The 19,556-nt window shown below is 37.6% G+C and overlaps 1 protein-coding gene across 2 annotated transcripts in view; it reads left to right on the plus strand.

The window, feature by feature from the left end:
* Window positions 1–416: 416 nt before the first annotated feature.
* The window catches only part of ROCK2 (Rho associated coiled-coil containing protein kinase 2), a 148,182-nt gene continuing 129,042 nt past the window's right edge, over window positions 417–19,556 (plus strand). For both annotated transcript variants that reach the window (XM_058551784.1, XM_058551783.1), the window contains exon 1: window positions 417–864. In XM_058551784.1, coding sequence (XP_058407767.1) covers window positions 724–864 — 141 coding nt within the window. In that variant the 5' untranslated portion in view covers window positions 417–723. The remainder of the gene's footprint in view (window positions 865–19,556) is intronic.

A 19,556-nucleotide genomic window follows, 5' to 3' on the forward strand; every position in this document is an offset into this window, starting at 1 on the left:
CCAGTTACCCTCTGAGAACTCAAAAAGGGGGAGGAGGAAGCGGGTAGGAAGGAGGCTCAAAAAGGAAGAAACGCGAAGCGGAGCAGACGGGAGGAAACGAGAAAACAGGAGGAAAAGGGTCGAGAAGAGGCGGAGGCCGGCGGGCGGGGGCGGCGGCGGCGGCGCGCGCGGGGCGGGGCGGGGCGAGCGGGGGCGCGCGCCTGCGGCCGCGGGCCGAGGGGCTTGTGGGTAGCGGCTGCGCGCGGCCGGGGACGGGCGGCGCGCGGGAGTGCGTGAGGGGAGCGGGCTGGTGGGACTGCGGCGGCCGGCGGCGGTCATGGGAGCGGGCTGGCGGCGGCCGTAGCTGTGCGAGCCTGGGCCTCAGCCTCCCGGAGCCCAGAGGGCGGGTGCGGTGGGCCGGGCCGGGCCGGGCGGTGGCGGCGCCACTTCGCCGCTCCCGCCCTCGGAGTCCTGAGGGAGCTCCCGGCGGACGAGCGGACCCGGCGGCGCGAATCTGACTGAGGGGCGGGGACGCCGCCTGCTCCTCTCCGCTCCCCCGGGCCGGGCCGGCCCCTCGGACAGCCGCAGGCCCGGGACCCGCGCCCAGACCCGAAGCCGGAGCTAGAGGCGGGTGGTGGGCCCGGGCGGAGCCCCGCCTGGAGCCGTCGGTTCGGGGGCGGCGCTAGGCCCCGAGGCGGCCGGGCCGCAGCGCGGGGAGCGGCAGTGCGGCCCGGAGGCGGCGGCATGAGCCGGCCCGCGCCGACGGGGAAAATGCCCGGCGCCCCCGAGGCCGTGCCGGGGGACGGGGCGGGCGCGAGCCGCCAGAGGAAGCTGGAGGCGCTGATCCGAGACCCGCGCTCGCCCATCAACGTGGAGAGCCTGCTGGTAGGTGGCCGGGGCCGGGAGCCCTCCCCGCGAGTGGCTCGGAGCTCACCCCTCTGTGCCCACCCATCGGTGGGGGGTCTCGCCCCACCCCGCCCAGCCCGCGGTAGCCGGGGCCCGGGTCGAGACAGACACTTCTGCGACCAAGTTCCAGGACTAGAGTCCCGCCTTTGATTCTTCCCCGACACCCCCTCGGGCTGGTGTCATCCCCGGCCGCCCCCTTCATGGAGCGCTGGGAGCAAACTGGCTTCTCCTCTTCCCGCCTACCCTCTGGGTTTGGGGAGTAGGCTGGAGGATTTGCTGTCCTTCGGACACCAGACTAGCCAATTTGAAGAGTGTCATGCTGCGTGGGGACGTGGGTCCAAGCGAGGGAGAAACCTGATGCTGTCCCTATTGGAGTACCCACCTGGGGTCCATGACAAAGAGCTGCCCGCAGTCTCGCAGTTTTGTCTGAAATCTTGAAACACATAGCTCAAGTTTTCCTGTTTTCAGTTGTCTTTGGACATTCACAGTTGCAATTTAGTGCGTTTTAATTTATGTAAATTTAATTTCCCGGATGATTGCGCCGGAGCCAAAGAATCAATCTGAATTATAGAGTGGAATCAATCTCTCCTTTTCATTGTATCGCTTTCGCAAGACGGCCTTTGAAATCCAAATTAATAGCCACGTAGTCTGCTAGTTGGCACTTGATTAAGAAAGGAACATGTTTTACAAATCAGGAATACACTGTAGAATGCCTGCTTATTTCTTATTTTTGTTGTGATAGACGGTTGTATGGCACAGACAATTTGATTTGTGTGCAGTAGAGATGAATTTATGGGAAAAGGGGGTGTAAATTTTTACCCTGGGGAGGAGAAGAAAGTGAAAAAGATGCTCTGGATATTGAACTAACTCGGGAGGACTGGAGTTGGGGTGGGTGATCCTTGGATCCTTTAGATCCTCTCTACCAGAACTAGTGTTCAATTCTGCTCCCTGCTGGGAGAGACCTAGTGACTATATGATGAGAAAAACTGTGTCTCCTCCCTTCCCAGTGACTGACTTTTCTTCAGAAGCCGTTGCTTATCCTTTGAGGTTTCTGGAATCATTTGCAGAGTGACTCAGTGCTGTTTGGCCAAAGTGCAGGAACTGACTGAAAAGTGTGTCTTTCCCTACGGTGCGCAGAGTGTGATGATGCACTGTATTCTGTCGGACATGTTGGACGTTTTCTGCTACTGATTTTCACATTGGTGTGGTGTTGGTATGTTTTCGTGGGAGCATGGCACCCTGGGCGGTCTTGAGAAGTCTTCCATCAGTGGTAGGATTGGTTGCATGAAGGGCATAGCTTTTCCTCAGCCAAAGTAGAGACTCTGGGCTTCACTCCCAGCATTTTCATTTTGGTATTTTGCTAGCAAAACTTTGACCTAAGGCCAAAAAGTTCAGTTAAAAATAGTACAGCAAATCTCAAGTATTTATCAGGTTCATATTCAATCCCAGATAGAAATTTAGTACACTTCACTTTCATCTCTGGGTCTTTACTGATGTTAGTCATAATTATTAGGGTTATTCTGAGCTTGAACCTGAGTTATTTGTATATGTAGTATGATCATACATTCTGTTTTATTAAAGTATTTTCTAAACTATTAAAACGAAGGCTGTTTTTACAAATGAAATTACACATGCTCAGTAAACAGTTTGGTTCATTCGTTTATCGAGTGCCTAACAGAGCCAAGACACTTTACACTTTTATTAAGGTGGCATGTTACTGCTATGAGAGTTGACATCAGATGCTGCTCACTGGACAGACTTTGTTATTGTTGTTTTTAGTTGATTAAATTATGGTCCTGAGTTGCAGTAAATCTTACCAGGTCAAAAATTGTCCCTTACTCTTTTCTTTGGAGTGAGGTTGCTGGTGCTTCTATTGCAAATTGATGAGCTGAAATTGTTTTTTCAACCATGTTATGGTAAGTTAGTTTTAAATTATGTATATTTTGTACGAAATAGTAGAACAAATTAATGTTTTTTATTGTGGTAACATATGCATAACGTAAAATTTGCCATTTTAACCACTTTTTAAGTGTACAGTTCGGTGGCGTTAATTACAGTTCACATTGTTGTGCAACCATCACCAGTATCCATCTCCAGAACTTCTTCATCTTTCCAAATGGAATCTCCGTGAATTAATCTTTGAAAGAATGTTATAAACACATATTTCCTGAAATACTGATGACATAATGGCTGGGGTCACTTTAAAGATTTGAAACCTTGCCATTTAGCCTGCGTGTCACAATTGATCACCCTTTTACTGCATATGGCGTTTCTTTTGGTTTTACTATGGAAAATAAATATTTTTTCTTTAACAAAGAAAACAATATAGTCCAATAAAAACACAGCCATAAATCTTAGTTCATTCAGGAGCTCAGAAAATAGCATTTAATATTGTATACCGCCTAAGATGACAAAAGTAAGAAGATGAAGTATACCAGAAGTTACTGTATAGTTATTCTTCAGTAGGCTAGGCCTAGAAGGTAAACTCTGTAGGAAAAAATGTCGTATAAGATAACTTGTTAAGTGCTTAGCTCAGTGTTTGGTGCATAGTGGTGTTCATTAAATTGAGCTCACTTCTGTGTGCATTTAGCATATTTTTAGTTAATTGCTTTAAATTTTCTTTGAAAAGGAAAATGGTTTTATTGGCAACTATTTCTTGCTATATAATTTTGAATGAGTAGCTTATCATTTGAATTTGCCATCAGAGAAGTGCTGGCAATCATCAAACATAGATAGAGCTAGATTCCAAGACACTGTCATTATAGAGACTAAATTGTCTTTTTGTCACTGCAGAGACTTGTTATTTTATGTGGGTCCTTAAATTAGTCTGAAGAGAATATATCAGATTTGTAGTTGCAGATTGTGAGCTGGTTGGCATTATTTAAAAATAGAGTTTTGAGGGCCAGCCTGGTTAGTGATTAAGTTTTTGTGCTCTGCTTTGGTGGCCGAGGGTTTGCAGGTTCAAATCCCAGGTGTGGACCTACACACCGCTCCTCAAGCCATGTGTGGTAGCGTCCCACATACAAGATAGCGGAAGATGGGCACAGATGTTAGCTCAGGGCCAGTCTTCCTCAAGCAAAAAAAAAGAGGAGGATTAGCAACAGATGTTAGCTCAGAGCCAACTTCCTCACAAAAAAAACCCCCCCAAAAAACAAAAAAACTCAGCTTCTCATACTGCTTACCCAAATATTATGGTAAAAAGAATTGTGCTTTAGTGTTATGCTGGAGAAATGTCTTTCTAAAGGTCTGTGCTTTTGGGTTTTAATTTGTTTTACTTTTTAAAAGAGTAAATGATTAATAATAACCTATGGGATTCAGGCTTGGGTAAACTGTTACTTAAGACTAGTGTTGATGGGGAAAGGTGATGAAAAATTTATTTACAATTTTCAGTGACTTAGAATACAAAATGCTTTATTTGATAAATTTCATTATACTTGTAAACTATATGAAAATATTTCTTATCACAGTGCTTAGACTTTCAGCTTGATGTTGGTTATGTGCATAATTAAAATTATACATGTATTTTTTCCCTACTATGTAATAAGTGCAAATATTATAAAGATATAAAAGTAAAATAGAATTAAAAATTGAAAAATTGTCTTATACATGTTTTTCTTTTGTGAAATGAAAGTTTGGCGTTTATGGCACAAATGGGATTACTTTCAAACTTACATTTTGATGTTCAGAAAATCTTTAAGGAAAATGAATTAGGTAGAGAGGTTAAAAAAAAAGTAATGTGTGGAACTTAATATTTAGGTGAAGTTGAAGCTCTTTGAAAGTACAGGTCCATAGTCCCTCACCCACAGTTCTGATATATGAAGAGCTCTGAAAACCAAGTTTTTGGTAAAACTTATTTGTTGGTAACATCTGACCAGATCTGATGTTAGAATATTTATAGTCAGTTCATCTCTCTTGGTGTAAATAGTAATAGCTTTCCCTGAGAAATATTAATATGTTTGATTTCAGAGTGCTACCCCAGACTCCCAGGAGGGTTTTCGGGAATATACTGTAAAGGTGTATGTACTTTATGTACCATTCTAAAATCCCCCAAATTCTGAATTTGGAAACATCTCGCTCCAAGGTAAGGCCGTGTAGTATACGTATACAACATAGATAGTTGTAAAGAAATAGTGGATAATTATCTTGAGGCCCTCTTTTCCCATTTTGATTTCTGAAATATTCTAAACATTAAGAGAATATAGCATGTAAATATGAATTATGAAGCATAAAAAACATTCATGTAATCGCTGCTCAAGTTTGTGAACAGAATGCTAGCCAGTTGAAATTACCTGTGTGCTGCTGCTGCTTGATCAGTCTTCCTGCATCCTTTTCCATCTGCTACGCTGAAATTTTTTTGTTATTCCTTTGCTTTATTTCATAGATTACCACGTTTGTATGTGTCCCTAAACAGTATTGTTTAGTTTTACTTGTTTTTTTTAATCTTTATAAAAGTTTGACATTTATATATATTCTTTTGTGATTTGCTTTTTTCACTCGAAATTGTGTTTCTAAGATTCACCCATATCGTGGTTTATTCATTTTCACTGTTAGCATAAACAGCATGTTGCTGCAGTCTACTTGATGGATATTTAGATTGTTTTTCATTTTTTTGCTATTATGGAAAGTATTGCTGTGAGCATTCCTGGAGCCCATGTGAAGTTTCTGTACGTTGGGGTATATATCTAGGAGTGAAATTGTTGAATTTTAAGAAATACTATGTGCAACTTAATAAGCTAATGGTTAGAATTTAAATTTTCTCCCAACATTTTATTATGGAAAATTTCAGAGTATAGTAAAGTTGAAAGAATTGACAGCATTCATATACTCACCATCTAATTAATAATTTGCTATATTTGCTTTATCATAGTTATCTATCCCTTTATCCATTTTTTGTTTTTGATTCATTTAAAGTAAGTTCAGATATTAGTACACTTCTTTAAACACTTCAGCATACATTTCATTCAGTAGAGTTCAATATATTTTTTTTTTTGCTGAGGAAGATTGGCCTTGAGCTAACATCTGTGCCCAACTTCCTCTATTTTATATGTGGGATGCCTGCCACAGCATGGCTTGATAAGCGATGTATAGGTCTGCATCCGGGATCCAAACCTGTGAACCCCAGACCGCCGAAGTGGAGCACACAAACTTAACCACTATGCCACTGGGCCAGCCCCTTATTTATTTTTTTAAAGATTAAATTTACATACAATGAAATGTATAAATCTGAAGTATACCATTGATGAGTTTTGACAGATGCACACACCTGTGTAGTGCAAATCTTTATCAAAATATAACACATTACCAACCCAGAAATCTCCCTCGTCTGCCTGTTCAGCTAATTCCACACCCCATTCCCTTAGAGTCAGTCACTCTTCTTGAGTTTTTGTTAATATTAAAGCTTACTTTTGCCTCTTCTAGAACTTCATTTAAATAGAATTCTATATAGTATGTACTCTTTTGTATCTGGCTTCTTTAGCTCAGCATAGTTTTTGAGAGTCATCCATATTGTTGTGTATATCAGCACTTTGTTCCTTTTTTATTGCTGAGTAGTATTCCATTATATGTATAAACCACAGTCTGTTAGCCATCTCCTGTTGATGGCTACCTAGGCTGTTTTCAGTTTTTGGCTATTATGTATTATATACTTGGGCTCTTTTTTTTTTTTTTTGTGAGGAAGATCAGCCCTGAGCTAACGTCCATGCTAATACTCCTCTTTTTGCTGAGGAAGACCGGCTCTGAGCTAACATCTATTGCTAATCCTCCTCCTTTTTTTTTTCCCCCAAAGCCCCAGTAGATAGTTGTATGTCATAGTTGCACATCCTTCTAGTTGCTGTATGTGGGACGCGACCTCAGCATGGCCGGAGAAGCAGTGCGTCGGTGCACGCCTGGGATCCGAACCCAGGCCACCAGTAGCGGAGCGTGCGCACTTAACCTCCAAGCCACGGGGCTGGCCCTGTACAAGTTCTTTATATATCCTAGATATCAGTTCTTTATCAGATATATGTTTTGCAAAGTTTTCTCACAGTCTGTGGCATGTCTATTTTTTTTAATCAATTTTTTTATTGATGTTTTAATAGTTTATAACATTGTGAAATTTTGGGTTGTACATTTTTGTTTGTCCATCACCATATATATGTCTCCCTTCACCCCTTGTGCCCACCCCCTATCCCCATTGCCTCTGGTAACCACAATACAGTTTTCACTGTCCGTGTGTTGGTTTATATTCCACATATGAGTGAGATCATACTGTGTTTGTCTTTCTCTTTCTGGCTTATTTCACTTAACTTAATACCCTCCAGGGCCATCCATGTTGTTGCAAATGGGACGATTTTGTCTTTTTTTATGGCTGAGTAGTATTCCATTGTATATATATACCACCTCTTCTTGATCCAATCATCAGTCGAGGGACACTTGGGTGGCTTCCACTTCTTGGCTATAGTGAATAATGCTGCAGTGAACATAGGGGTGCATAAGCCTCTTGGGATTGTTGATTTCAGGTTCGTTGGATAGATTCCCAGTAGTGGGATAGCTAGATCATAGGGTATTTCTATTTTTAATTCTTTGAGGAATCTCCATACCGTTTTCCATAGAGGCTGCACCAGTTTGCATTCCCATCTGCTGTGTATGCGGGTTCTTGTTTCTCCACATCCTCTCCAACATTTGTTGTTTTTTGTCTTGGTGATTATAACCATTCTAATGGGCGTGAGGTGGTGTCTTAGTGTTGTTTTGATGTGCATTTCCCTGATGATTAGTGATGTTGAACATCTTTTCATGTGCCTCTTGGCCATCTGTATATCTTCTTTGGAGAAGTGTCTGTTCATTTCCTCTGCCCATTTTTTGATGGGGTTGTTTGTTTTTTTGTTGTTCAGTTGTGTGGGTTCTTTATATATTATGGAGATTAACCCCTTGTCAGATATATGTTTTGCAGATATTTTCTCCTAGCTGGTGGGTTGTCTGTTCATTTTGATTCTGGTTTCATTTGTCTTGTAGAAGCTCTTTGATCTGATGAAGTCTCACTTGCTTATTTTTTCTTTAGTTTCCCTAGTCTGGATAGGCATGTCATCTGAAAAGATTCCTTTATGACCAATGACAAATTTTTTTTTATGGTTACTGGTTTTTCTGCCTAAGACCCTGTTGCTTATCCCCATGTTGCAAAGATATTCTCCTTTACTTTCTTCTATAAGGTTTATAGTTTAACTTTTATGTTTAGGTCTATGATACATATTCAGCCAATTTTAATGGGTGGTGTGAGTTAGGAGTCAAGGTTCATTTTTTTCCGCCATATTTCCCATACCCAGTTATCCAGCACCAATTTTTTTTCTAGCTTTATTGAAATATAATTGACATTTTATAAATTTAAGGTGTACAATCGATGCATGTATATATTGCCAAATGTTTACCACAATAGGGTTAGTAAACGCATCTTTTACCTCGCATAATTACCATGCTGTTATAATGGTGAGAATATTTAAGATTTCTTCTCTTAGCAACTTCCAAGTATACAATACAGTATTGTTAACTATAGTCACCAGCACCAATATTTTTAAAAAATATTTTTCTTTTCTCATTGGATTGCCGTGGTGCCTTTGTCAGAAATCAAGTTAGTGTTAGGTGGACTTTTTATTTGCATTTCTACCACTTTCACAAGTACATCAAGTCCTTAGTCATGGTTCTGTTGTTTAACCCATGCTCTATTCAAAATTCATTTTTTTTGGTTTTATTTTTTATCTGAAGGAAATGGGCAGGCAACCATTGTTGAGACAGGGAAACATAGATTTTATTTTTTGCAGTGAAGAAAGATTGGTCATTTTTTAAATTATAAAGATAATGCATTCTTACTAGAGAAAATTTAGAGAATAAAAAAGGTATGAATGCAAGTGATGCTTATATATAGTCTAGCCACATAGAGATAACCACTGTTTAACATTTTGATGTAAATGTCTGTCTGAAAAAATTAAAATATAAAAAAAGTAAAATTACACTGTATGTGTGCTTTGTCTTTTTTTTTTTTTTTTTTACACTTAATGAATAATAGAAGTTTTTATGTAGTCAGATTTATCAGTCTTCCCATTGTAGAGTGATTTCTGGCTTAAATGTCATGGGCATTCTCCATTACCAAGATTATGATATCATATACCTGAATTTTCTTTTAGTACTCTAATGGTTTTATTTTTAATGTTATTTTTATTCCATTTGGAATTCTGGTGGAAAGTATGAAGTAGGGGTCCAAAGGTTTTATCAGGAGATTTGTCTAAGTATTAGAATTCTCAAAGTGTTAATTGGGAGCCTCTGTTTATCTCTCTGTATTGTCATATAACTTTCTATTTGGAGAGTGGTAATGAGGGGAAGAGAGAGGTTAATGATTATAGATTTGGGCTCCATTTGGGCCTCTTGAATTTCTTAATGGAAATACAACTCTATAACTATACTTAAAATCCTATTCTATGCTGACATTCAGTACAATATATTTGAGTTGTTAGTGATAAGGGTTACTCGTGAAGAGAATGTAGATGACTCAAAGCAACTTATTATAGCTTTTGGGAAAAAAACAAAATAACATTTTCCATTGGTAGGTAGCTTATTATGTGGAGCTTAATATTTTTAAATTGATGTGAAATCATGGTGGCATTTGGGACTCTACTAAAACTGTCTCTTCTCATTTTATCCTTGATGGGAGTCATTCTCCTTTCTTCTCATCTGTACTCTTTTTTTTTAAGTATGATTAAATTATAGAGATATATTTTTTAATTCTGCAATTGACTGTCCCAGTTGACCCTGACTTATCTTTTTGGAAAGCATTTCGGTCACAATAGTTAGCACTTCTGTGTGTGTGTGACCAAAAGGAAATATTGAGATTCATTTTGGTTCATTATTGATTATCTTCTGGGGAATGTTTCTAAGTCTAAGAATGATTTTATGGTTTGTTGCTTCATTTTGGTAAAGTATGGGTTGTTTGTTCAAATATCTAAAGTGCTTTATAACTTTTTTGTTATAGTTAATTGATCACTAAGTGTTCAATGTCTGATTTCCTATATTCTCTAAAAGAGTCTCAGACGTTTTTAGTTATGAAACAACTGATAGATATTTATTTTTGAGAGATTATAGACTTGGAACTAATTTTTAATGCTTCGTTATTGGGGTTGTTTTTTATTCCGTGGAAATGAATAGCAGAGCCTCCTCCAGCAATACTTAATTTAGATAGAAACAGTGGAGCAGGGTTGGCATTTAATTACCTAATGATTGTGATGTGGAATGCTTAGTACACTAAGTGTTGTCTTCTTATATTCTTCTTGGTTTTTGAGTTTATTTAATGGACAGAATACAAGCTCTCTTAGGACATGGGTCTTTTTTGTCTTCTTCTTGTTGTGTCCTGTAAATATTTGTTGAACTAACCAATAATTCTTTTTTTGTGATAAGCAGTGATAACTTGTAGAAATATATCCCTGCTTGAAGAGATATTAAAGTATTCCCCAAATAAATATTTTGATATGTGATATTATAAAGTGTTCCTGTCACTTCATTCTTATCTACCTATAGGAAGGAAGATAATTAAACAACTGTATATGCAGAGAGGATGGGTTTGGGTGGTAGAATTAATTGGAGGTCAGGCAGGAAAAGTGAATTATCATTTGGATATTTTCTGGATCTTGCTGAAGCAGTTTGTTTTGGAAAGGATTTACACTAATTTTATTCAGTGTTTTAGGTGAAGTAAATATACCTTGTGTAGGTTGAACAGTCTTTGTCGTTTATCACGTGTCATCTGATCCCCCTACCCCCTAACTTTTCTTCTGGTTAAACATATGCAGTTCCTTCTTATATAGCTAGATGATGCCTGTGTTGACACAGCACTTCATGAGTAAGAACAGATGAAATGCTGGTGGTGTGTTCGCGGGGTGAAATTCATTAAAATGGCATATTGGCTGTTATTAATAGTAAGGCAGTATTTGTTAACAAAATTAAAAACAAAGCCAAGGGACATGAGAGATTTTGATCAGGAGTCAAGAGTGTTATTACAAGTCACCATGAATGACTGTTTTGAAAAATTTTCAGATATTACCTAGTATTCTGATTAATAGCATTTTTATTTTGCTTTAAAATGTTTATTGTTTGTAATAATCTATTTCTTATTTTGTAATTAACCCAGGTGCTTAGTTTTTCTTGTTCCCTTTGCATCATATTTAAAACAGTTATAGAAGGAAAGGAATTTAGATTTATAGTAGTTTTTCTTCTACGTCTACTAGTGATATTCAGTTAGCAGACAAAAGAGAGCAGTACACAATATCTTGCTTGTAGTAAGTCTTTGCTAAGTGTTGGTTCAGTGAATAAATACAGCCTGCAGATGTAGTGCAATTGACAATGCATGTTTCAATCTATTTGCTCTTAGAATTAGCTCAGAAGTAAATGTTTGGCAATTGAGAGTAGTCAGCAGGTGTTGAACATAGGTATCATTATTTATTAGCTTTTGCTAGTTCTTTTTATTGAGGTATAATTTACATACCATAAAATTCACCCATTGTAAGTATAAAATGTACTGATTTTCAGTAAATTTATAAAGTTGTGCAACCATCATCATAATCCATTTTGATTAAGCCCCCCAAAATTCCCTTAAGCATGTTTGCAGTCGTGCCTTGCTCCCGGCCCAGCCAACTACTTATCTGTTTTCTATCTCTATAAATTTGTCTTTTCTGGAAATTCCATACAAGTAGACTAATACAATATGCAGTCATTTTTTTTCCGTCGTCTTTTACCTAGCATAATGTTTCTGAGGTTCGTCTATGTTGTAGCATATATCAATATTTTGTCCTTTTTAATTGCCAAATAATATTTCATTGTATAGATACACACATTTTGTTGATGAATTCACCATATATGTGGACATATGTTTTTATTTCTCTTGGTTAGATTTCAAGGAGTGACATTGCTGGGTCTTATGGTAAGTTTATGCTTAACTTTTAAGAAACTGACAAACTCTTTTCCAAAGTGGCTGCACCATTTTACATTCCCACCAGCAATGTGTGACGGTTCCAGTTTTTTCATATCCTCAGAGAATGCTTGGTATTGTCTGTCTGTGTGATTATAGCCATTGTGCATTTTACTAGTGACAAACGATGTACTGAGCACTGTATCATGTGCTTGTTAATTTTGCTTTTTCTTTTGATTTTTACTAATGTACCATGAGTGTAGTCTAGTAAAAGGAGTTTTATTCTGTATACCACAGGCCAATTGTAATGTTTAAAAATAGAATACAAATAAATACAGATCAGAGCCTTTTGTAGGTGGAATGATCCCACTGACTAGTGCCTCCATCTGAAAGGTCGAATTAATACTAAGCATTTTTTTAAAAACCTTATTATGGTACCTTTTGCTTCCAAGTAATGAATGAGCCTTGCTGAGCTGTGTAGGCCCTGATAATGGCAGTGGAGTCTCTACTAGTTGGGTTATTTCTAAACTACAGATCAAGTTGAAGTACTTCTGACTTAAATGTATGGGCTTTGAGCGTTTTTCTGCTCTGCTCTGTGCTCATCTTTCCTCTTTTGATTGTTTGGAACATGTTGAGTAAGTATTTCTCTTACCTTGACCCAACATTTATCTTTATGCTTTTCTGTTCTTCATTAAGGTTAGAAAACAATTCTTAGTACTAATTCAGTAACTCGGTTCCTATGAGGGTGGGTAACTATTGGTGTTTTTTTTTTTTTTTTTTTTTGTGAGGAAGATCAGTCCTGTGCTAACATCCATGCTAATCCTCCTCTTTTTGCTGAGGAAGACTGGCCCTGAGCTACCATCTGTGTCCATCTTCCTCCGCTTTATGTGGGATGCCGCCACAGCATGGCCTGACAAGCAGTGCGTCGTGCGTGCGCATCCGGGATCCGAAGCCCGGGCTGCCAGCAGCGGAGCGAGCGTACTTAACCACTACACCACGGGGCCAGCCCCCTGTTGGTGTTTTAAACACTGTGTATTACACTTGGCTTTTTGCTTATACTTGGAGTACCCGTCTGAATTTAACATACAGATAAAATGTTGCCTCTTTTTGTTCACAGGTGGCATTGGATATTGACTTGTGGGATTACATTATGCACAAAGTTTTGGAACTTAACCAAGATACAGTGTTCTTTTCAGATGTAAAAGTGGCTGCCTTATTTGTGCGTTCTGTATCAGGATGTGACCCTACTGTTTTGTTTTTCCTTTAGAAATCATACTAAAAGTATGCTTATTGAAATTGAAGTTTTCCCTTTAGTGTTAGTTTAGATGATTATATTTTTTGAGTTTTTATTAAAGATAACCACATGTGGTACTTTTTTGAGCAGTGAAGGAAAAATTTAGGAAACAGTTCTTTTAATATTTAAGATGCTTTCATATATTAAAGACATGGGCCAGCCCGGTGGCTTAGCGGTTAAGTGCTCGTGTTCCGCTACTGGCGGCCAGGGTAACCCGGGTGCCCACCGACGCGCCGCTTCTCCGGCCATGCTGAGGCCGCGTCCCACATACAGCAACTAGAAGGATGTGCAGCTATGACATACAACTATCTACTGGGGATTTGGGGAAGAAAAAAAGGAGGAGGATTAGCAATAGATGTTAGCTCAGAGCCAGTCTTCCTCAGCAAAAAAGAGGAGGATTAGCATGGATGTTAGCTCAGGGCTGATCTCCCTCACGGGAAAAAAAATCTATATCTATATCTATAAAGACAAATTTAAAAAATTTTAGTGATATTTTCCTAAAAGGAAAGTGCACTAGCATTGTTGTCATGAACTTGGAGGCCTGCAAGATCTAGTGAAATGTGTTTTTGTGTGTTGAAACTGCTGCAGAAACATTTAAAGTGTTAAATGTTTAACCATTACTATGGTTTTGAAAAATATTTCACCTTTTTGGTATAACTTTATTATAGAGTTACAGTTTATGACACTTTGGACTTTTGTACATTTGAATATATATGGCCATATTTTATTGTGTTACATAGTGAATAAAATTCAAGTTCAAGGTTAAAAGTGGTGTCTTATGGTTGACTAGTTTACTTTCATTGAAAGAATCAAGATTTAAAATTTTTTCTTTGTGAACCATTAGACTTCATTAAGTGCTGCTAACGGGTCATACAATCATCATCTATGGAATTAGTAAAGATTAGAGGAAAAGATATCAAAATTATGATTTTCTTTCAGGGAAATGAGATACTAAGTCAGAAATTGGGGAAAGAGATATTGCAAAATATAAAGTTAATATTAATAACAATATTGCAACTATTCTAAATTTAGAAAAATTTGTTTGGAGTTAATAGAATATTTAGAGTTGCCTTTAAATATCTAAAACATGAACTTTGAATTTTTATATTGGCTTCTCAGTGATTATATTTCTCAAAATCACTGAATTCATGTGCAAATGAAATAATGAACTTTTCTCTGAACTTTAGATGCATGATATGATCCTATATTAGTTGCATTCAACATGAAACAACTTTCTTTGTCTTAACATTCTTTCAAAAAAGATAATCTTAAGGAAGCTTTAGTTTAAATAAATGCATTGAAAAAAATTTCCCTTACTGTATTAAAATAAAAAGGAAATTTATGTATATGGAAATTTAAAAACTTAATTTAATACCAATATAGTTTATGTCCTGGCTCTTATAGGTCCTGTTAAGTTAGGATTTTTCTAATCTTTATCTGCTAAAGCCAATAGCTAAGGCAGTAGTTTCCAAACCTTGCTATATGTAGGACTCAACTGGAGATTTTTAGAAACATTGATGCCTGACTTCCACTCCCAGGCATTCTAATATAATTGGTATGTGGTGCAACATGGGGTCAGGAGTTTTAAAAGTTCCACAGTGATTCTTAAGTGCAGGAGAGTGTGGGAACCACTGACCTGAGGGGTGCAATACCACAATTCCTAGATTGGCAGAAGGGCCATGGGTCCGAAATGTATCTGAGAAAAGGAGAATACTTATTTTTTTCCTTCCTTTATTTTTGTGGCTCACTGAGGCTTGGATGAAGCCAGAAAGTCAGAATTACCTGATGGAAGCCGGAATCACATCTAGAGTGCTTGGTGGAAATGGTGTCTGATCTTCCCAATTTAGGTAGTCTGTGGCAGGGCCAGGAATTTGGTTTTAAACAAGCGTCTCAGGTGATTCTGATGCAGGCAACCTGCAGGTCAAAGTTTGAGAAACACTGTAGGTGTTGCTTCTTGTACTGACTGACTGAAAAAAACCAAAAACAAAGAGTTGGGGTCTTTTTGGCACATAGAATTTTATGTATGGAAAAGGCTGACATGCGGAGAGACATGGCATTTTCTGAAATATCAAGGGTCATCACATTTATATCTGTTAGAGCTCCTTGGGAATCAGACCAAGGCTTTTTTTCTTATTTTAGAAGGAAATTTAATTTGCTGAGCTTTTCCGAAGGGAGAATCAGACAAGATACGCCAAATAGAAATGAAAAAAATTTTATGGTGGTAAAATATACATAATAGAAAATTTCAATATACAAATGGTATCATTACATCTAACCCTTCTGTGAGAAATAGAGTCGACGGAGACTTATTGGCCCAGAAATATATAATTTTGATGTTTCACATTTAATAAATGATGTTGGGAAAAATAGTGACAGTCTGGTCACTGACCGTTGATTTAATTCAGGAAGAGCAATTTCACTAGAAATGTATGATCTTTCAGAGCATAGCACCTAAAACAGGATGGTGTGTGTTTATCTGTGATTGTTCCTGTTTAAAAAATAATAAAATCATTCAAAAATTATTTGGTTGTCTCTTTAAAAGCAGGCAAAAAGTAAAATGCTGTAAAATATTCAAAACCCTTATATTAAACTATTTTGAATTTTTTTTTCAAAGCAGCCTTCAAGTTATTGGTTATATTAAAGAATAGTCATTTCTTTAACATGTTACTGTTTAGATTCTTAAAAACGCACATTTTTGGGCTGGCCAGGTGGCGTAGCAGTTAAGTTGGAGAGCTCCACTTCAGCGGCCCTGTGTTCGCAGGTTTGGATCCCGGGCGTGGACTGACGCACCACTTGTCAAGCCATGCTGTGGCAGCGTCCCATGTAAAGTAGAGGAAGATGGGCACAGATATTAGCCCAGGGCCAATCTTCCTCAGTGGAAAGAGGAGAATTGCTAACAGATGTTAGCTCAGGGCTAATCTTCCTCTCTCTCACACACACACACACACACAGACACACACACACACGCACACAAATGCACATTCTTTGTAATTATTTCTCTTCACATCGTTTAAAATTAGAGAAAACCAGATGATTCATAGGCAGTGGATAAGATGTCCATATTTTTCATTCTCTAAAGTATATCAGATTTCCTCCTGTTTGGCTGTTTTAATTTTGGTGGTTAAGGGGTATGTATATATTTCAGAAATTTGAAAATTAAAATTTGCATTTACTGATTCTTGTAATAGTTATAGCTATTAGAGGAATATCAGTTGTGACTTTTTTTTTAGTATTTGAAATCTTTAGCAACTTTTTGTAGATTTTATTTTATCTTGTGATCAATAAGACTGCACACACTTGTGGTCAAGGCACAATAAATTAATATTTATGAGACTCTAGAGTGACACATAGTAAGAGTATCTTTAAAGCCCTAAAGGTTTGTGACAGTTTATCTTCTAAAATGTGTCCATCCTTTCCAGATTATTGCAGAATAGAAAGATAACCAGAAATGTGAAACAAATCCAAAACTGGATGGCCCTTCTTTCACTGACTTAATATACTTCTGCAGTTATCTTTAGAAGTTTGTTACATTTGATTTATTAACATTTCATTGGAAGCCTTTTTCTGATTTAGAAACATTTTACAATTTGGTTATTAGAATCACTATCCCATAATACCTCAGTGTTGTACAAGATGCTCCAGCATTTCTAAATATTTGACAAAATGCCATTTAATTTGGAACTTCATGATTAGTTATGCCATGTCCATGCTAAAGAAATTCTAAGGTATTATTTCTGACTCTGGCTTAAATGGAGTATATAATTCATGATCACAACATTTAAAATTAGGGTATGAATACGTTTTGTTAATATTGATATATTCAGGCTAAAGAGTTTAGTCACATAAGCAAGATGTTACTTTATAAAAGAACGAGAAAACTCACCTAAAGGATTTTGCTGGTAGTTCTGAAAAACAGTTTCTGCTGCAGGCATATATTTTTGTAAAAAGGGGGAAGCTGTAAATTATAAAATTTGAAGGCATTACTGAAATTTTTCCATATTTAAGACATTTCCATAATAGGAGAACAACGAATGATACAAATAAAACTAAATTTAGAACTAATAAAAGGAAACTCTAGTGCAGAATTGGCTTATGAAATTTTCTTCAGAGGGAAGTCATAAAGTAAAACACTGAATACATTTTTAAGAAGTTAATTACTAATTTTTTTTGGGGGGGGGGAGAGTTGAGGCGATAGGATTGTTACAAAGTTTTAGCATAGGGAAGTTTTGTCTTTCAAGATGATAAGGAGAATATAAATCCCTGACATATTGTTTTACTGTGCTTCTTTTTTTCTTTTATAAACAGAATTGTTCAGTTTGGTTGAAGTTACAACAAATCTGTGAAATAAAAAATATAAAAGTTTGAACAATGGCTTGCTTATTTCAAATCATTTTCTATAAGTAAAATTCCATTAAAATAAGTCCATAAAGTGGATCCTGTTTAACCCGTATTATTATTATTATTATTTATTTATTTATTTATTTTTTTGTGAGGAGGATCAGCCCTGAGCTAACATCCATGCCAATCTTCCTCTTTGTGCTGAGGAAGACTGGCCCTGGGCTAACATCCATGCCTGTCTTCCTCCACTTTATATGGGATGCCACCACAGCATGGCCTGACAAGCGGTGCCTCGGTGCGCACCCGGGATCCGAACCCGGGCCGCCAGCAGCGGAGCGAGGGCACTTAACCGCTATACCATGGGGCCGGCCCCCATATTATTAATATAGGAAAATACAAATGAATTTTTTCCTTACAGTTTTTTTTTTTTGTCCATGATAGTAAAGATGGAAAAAAATGAAGGGAAATGACTTGATTATTTATTTTCAAGTGTGTTTTTAAAAGAGAAGCAAAGTATTATAATGGAAAGAACACTAGATTTGGAGTCAGAACAGCTAAGATGTATTAATTAATTAGATGTTTTATTAATTATCTTCTTGACTGTGAGTGATAATTTATAAGACTATATCTGCCTAGCTCAAGGAGATGTGAAGAGTAAATCCAGTGAGAAACTAACTATATGTGCTAGTGTTCTGTAAACTGTACAGAACTTTAGCTTTTTTACAGACAGTTGAAGAACTATCTGTAAAGCTGTCTATGTTGTATATGTCTGTAAGTGTCTTCAAAAAGGTATGTGCATAATGTGCATACAGAATCAGTTTCCTGATGTTAGCCTGCTTTTTCCAAAAAGGTAGCATATTACCTGGCACGTATTAGGTTCTTTTAAGTATTAAATGAATGAATGAAAATTAGTTGGCATTTTAGTTTTTTAATTCACTGAGAATAATTAGTTGCATTGGGTGAATATTTGCTTGTATTATTTTTTGGATTATTTCACTCCAAATGTCAATTTTTCCCAGCTAAGTTTTATTCTTTTTGAGTAGGTATGGTATTGATCTATCAAAACAGAGTCTGGTGTTCTTATGTAATGTAAAATTTCAGAAATCTTGGTATATAAATATGAGGAAAAGTCTTGACAGAATTTTTAAACCTTTGCATTAGTACTCACTTGGAAAAATCTTGATCATGCTTTATATAAGGTTTAGAGGAGCAGTGGGGTTGCACCAACAGTTCTTATCTGTGACTTGAATTTAGCAACTTTTGGCCTACTTTTAGTAACAAAGATAAGTTTAGGAACAACTATAAAGAATAGTTTGGAAGATGCAAACTGCATATGCTTTGTTACCCTGATAAAGATTCTGGTCCTTAAGCGTACCAGGATAATTATAATTTTATCATGTAGAAAAATATATACAAGTAGCATAATAGTATATGATGTGATCATTCTTTATTGATGGCTGCTGTAATCAGTAACTTTAATTTTCTTGGATCATGTAATTTCAAAGCTGATTTTGGGGTTTAGGATCTGGTAACAGAGCTGGGTCTTATTTGATAAGTCTATTGTCAACCATTTAACAACCTCATGGAATTAAGAATTTGTATTTCCATAGGTTAGGGAAAACTAGATTAGTATATAGCCATAATTAAAATGAAAATGAGGAGAAGCCTATTGGTAGCCATGGGTATGGTGATACATTATACACTTTCCCTGTTGTGGCATTTATGAATTAGGAAATGAATTTTATCTATTTCTATTTTTTTTTTCTTTTTTATGTTTCAGTGGCTTTTCTTAGAATAGAGAGACATCAGCGTAGACTGTTTTCTGTCTTGTGGTTGGTCTCTATGTTTAGATGCCTCTATTAGAAGTAAAGGGGAGGGGTTTTGGAAGGGCTCATGATCTCGAGAGTAGAGCAAGGCAAAGTCTTGGTAAGGATAATGGCTCATAGACGTGGGCTTTGGGTGATAGCTTCTTATCTGCACATCTTATTGTCACATCTGAAAAGGGAAGAGAGTGAGCAGGACCAGGGAGAGAGGCAATCATCCTTTCACGGAAAACTGAATATACCCTGTTCTTTTATATTCTTTGCGTTTGTCTCTACCTGAAGTGCTCCCTTTCTT

This window comes from Diceros bicornis, chromosome 12, assembly GCF_020826845.1.
Source record: "Diceros bicornis minor isolate mBicDic1 chromosome 12, mDicBic1.mat.cur, whole genome shotgun sequence".
NCBI lineage: Eukaryota > Metazoa > Chordata > Mammalia > Perissodactyla > Rhinocerotidae > Diceros > Diceros bicornis.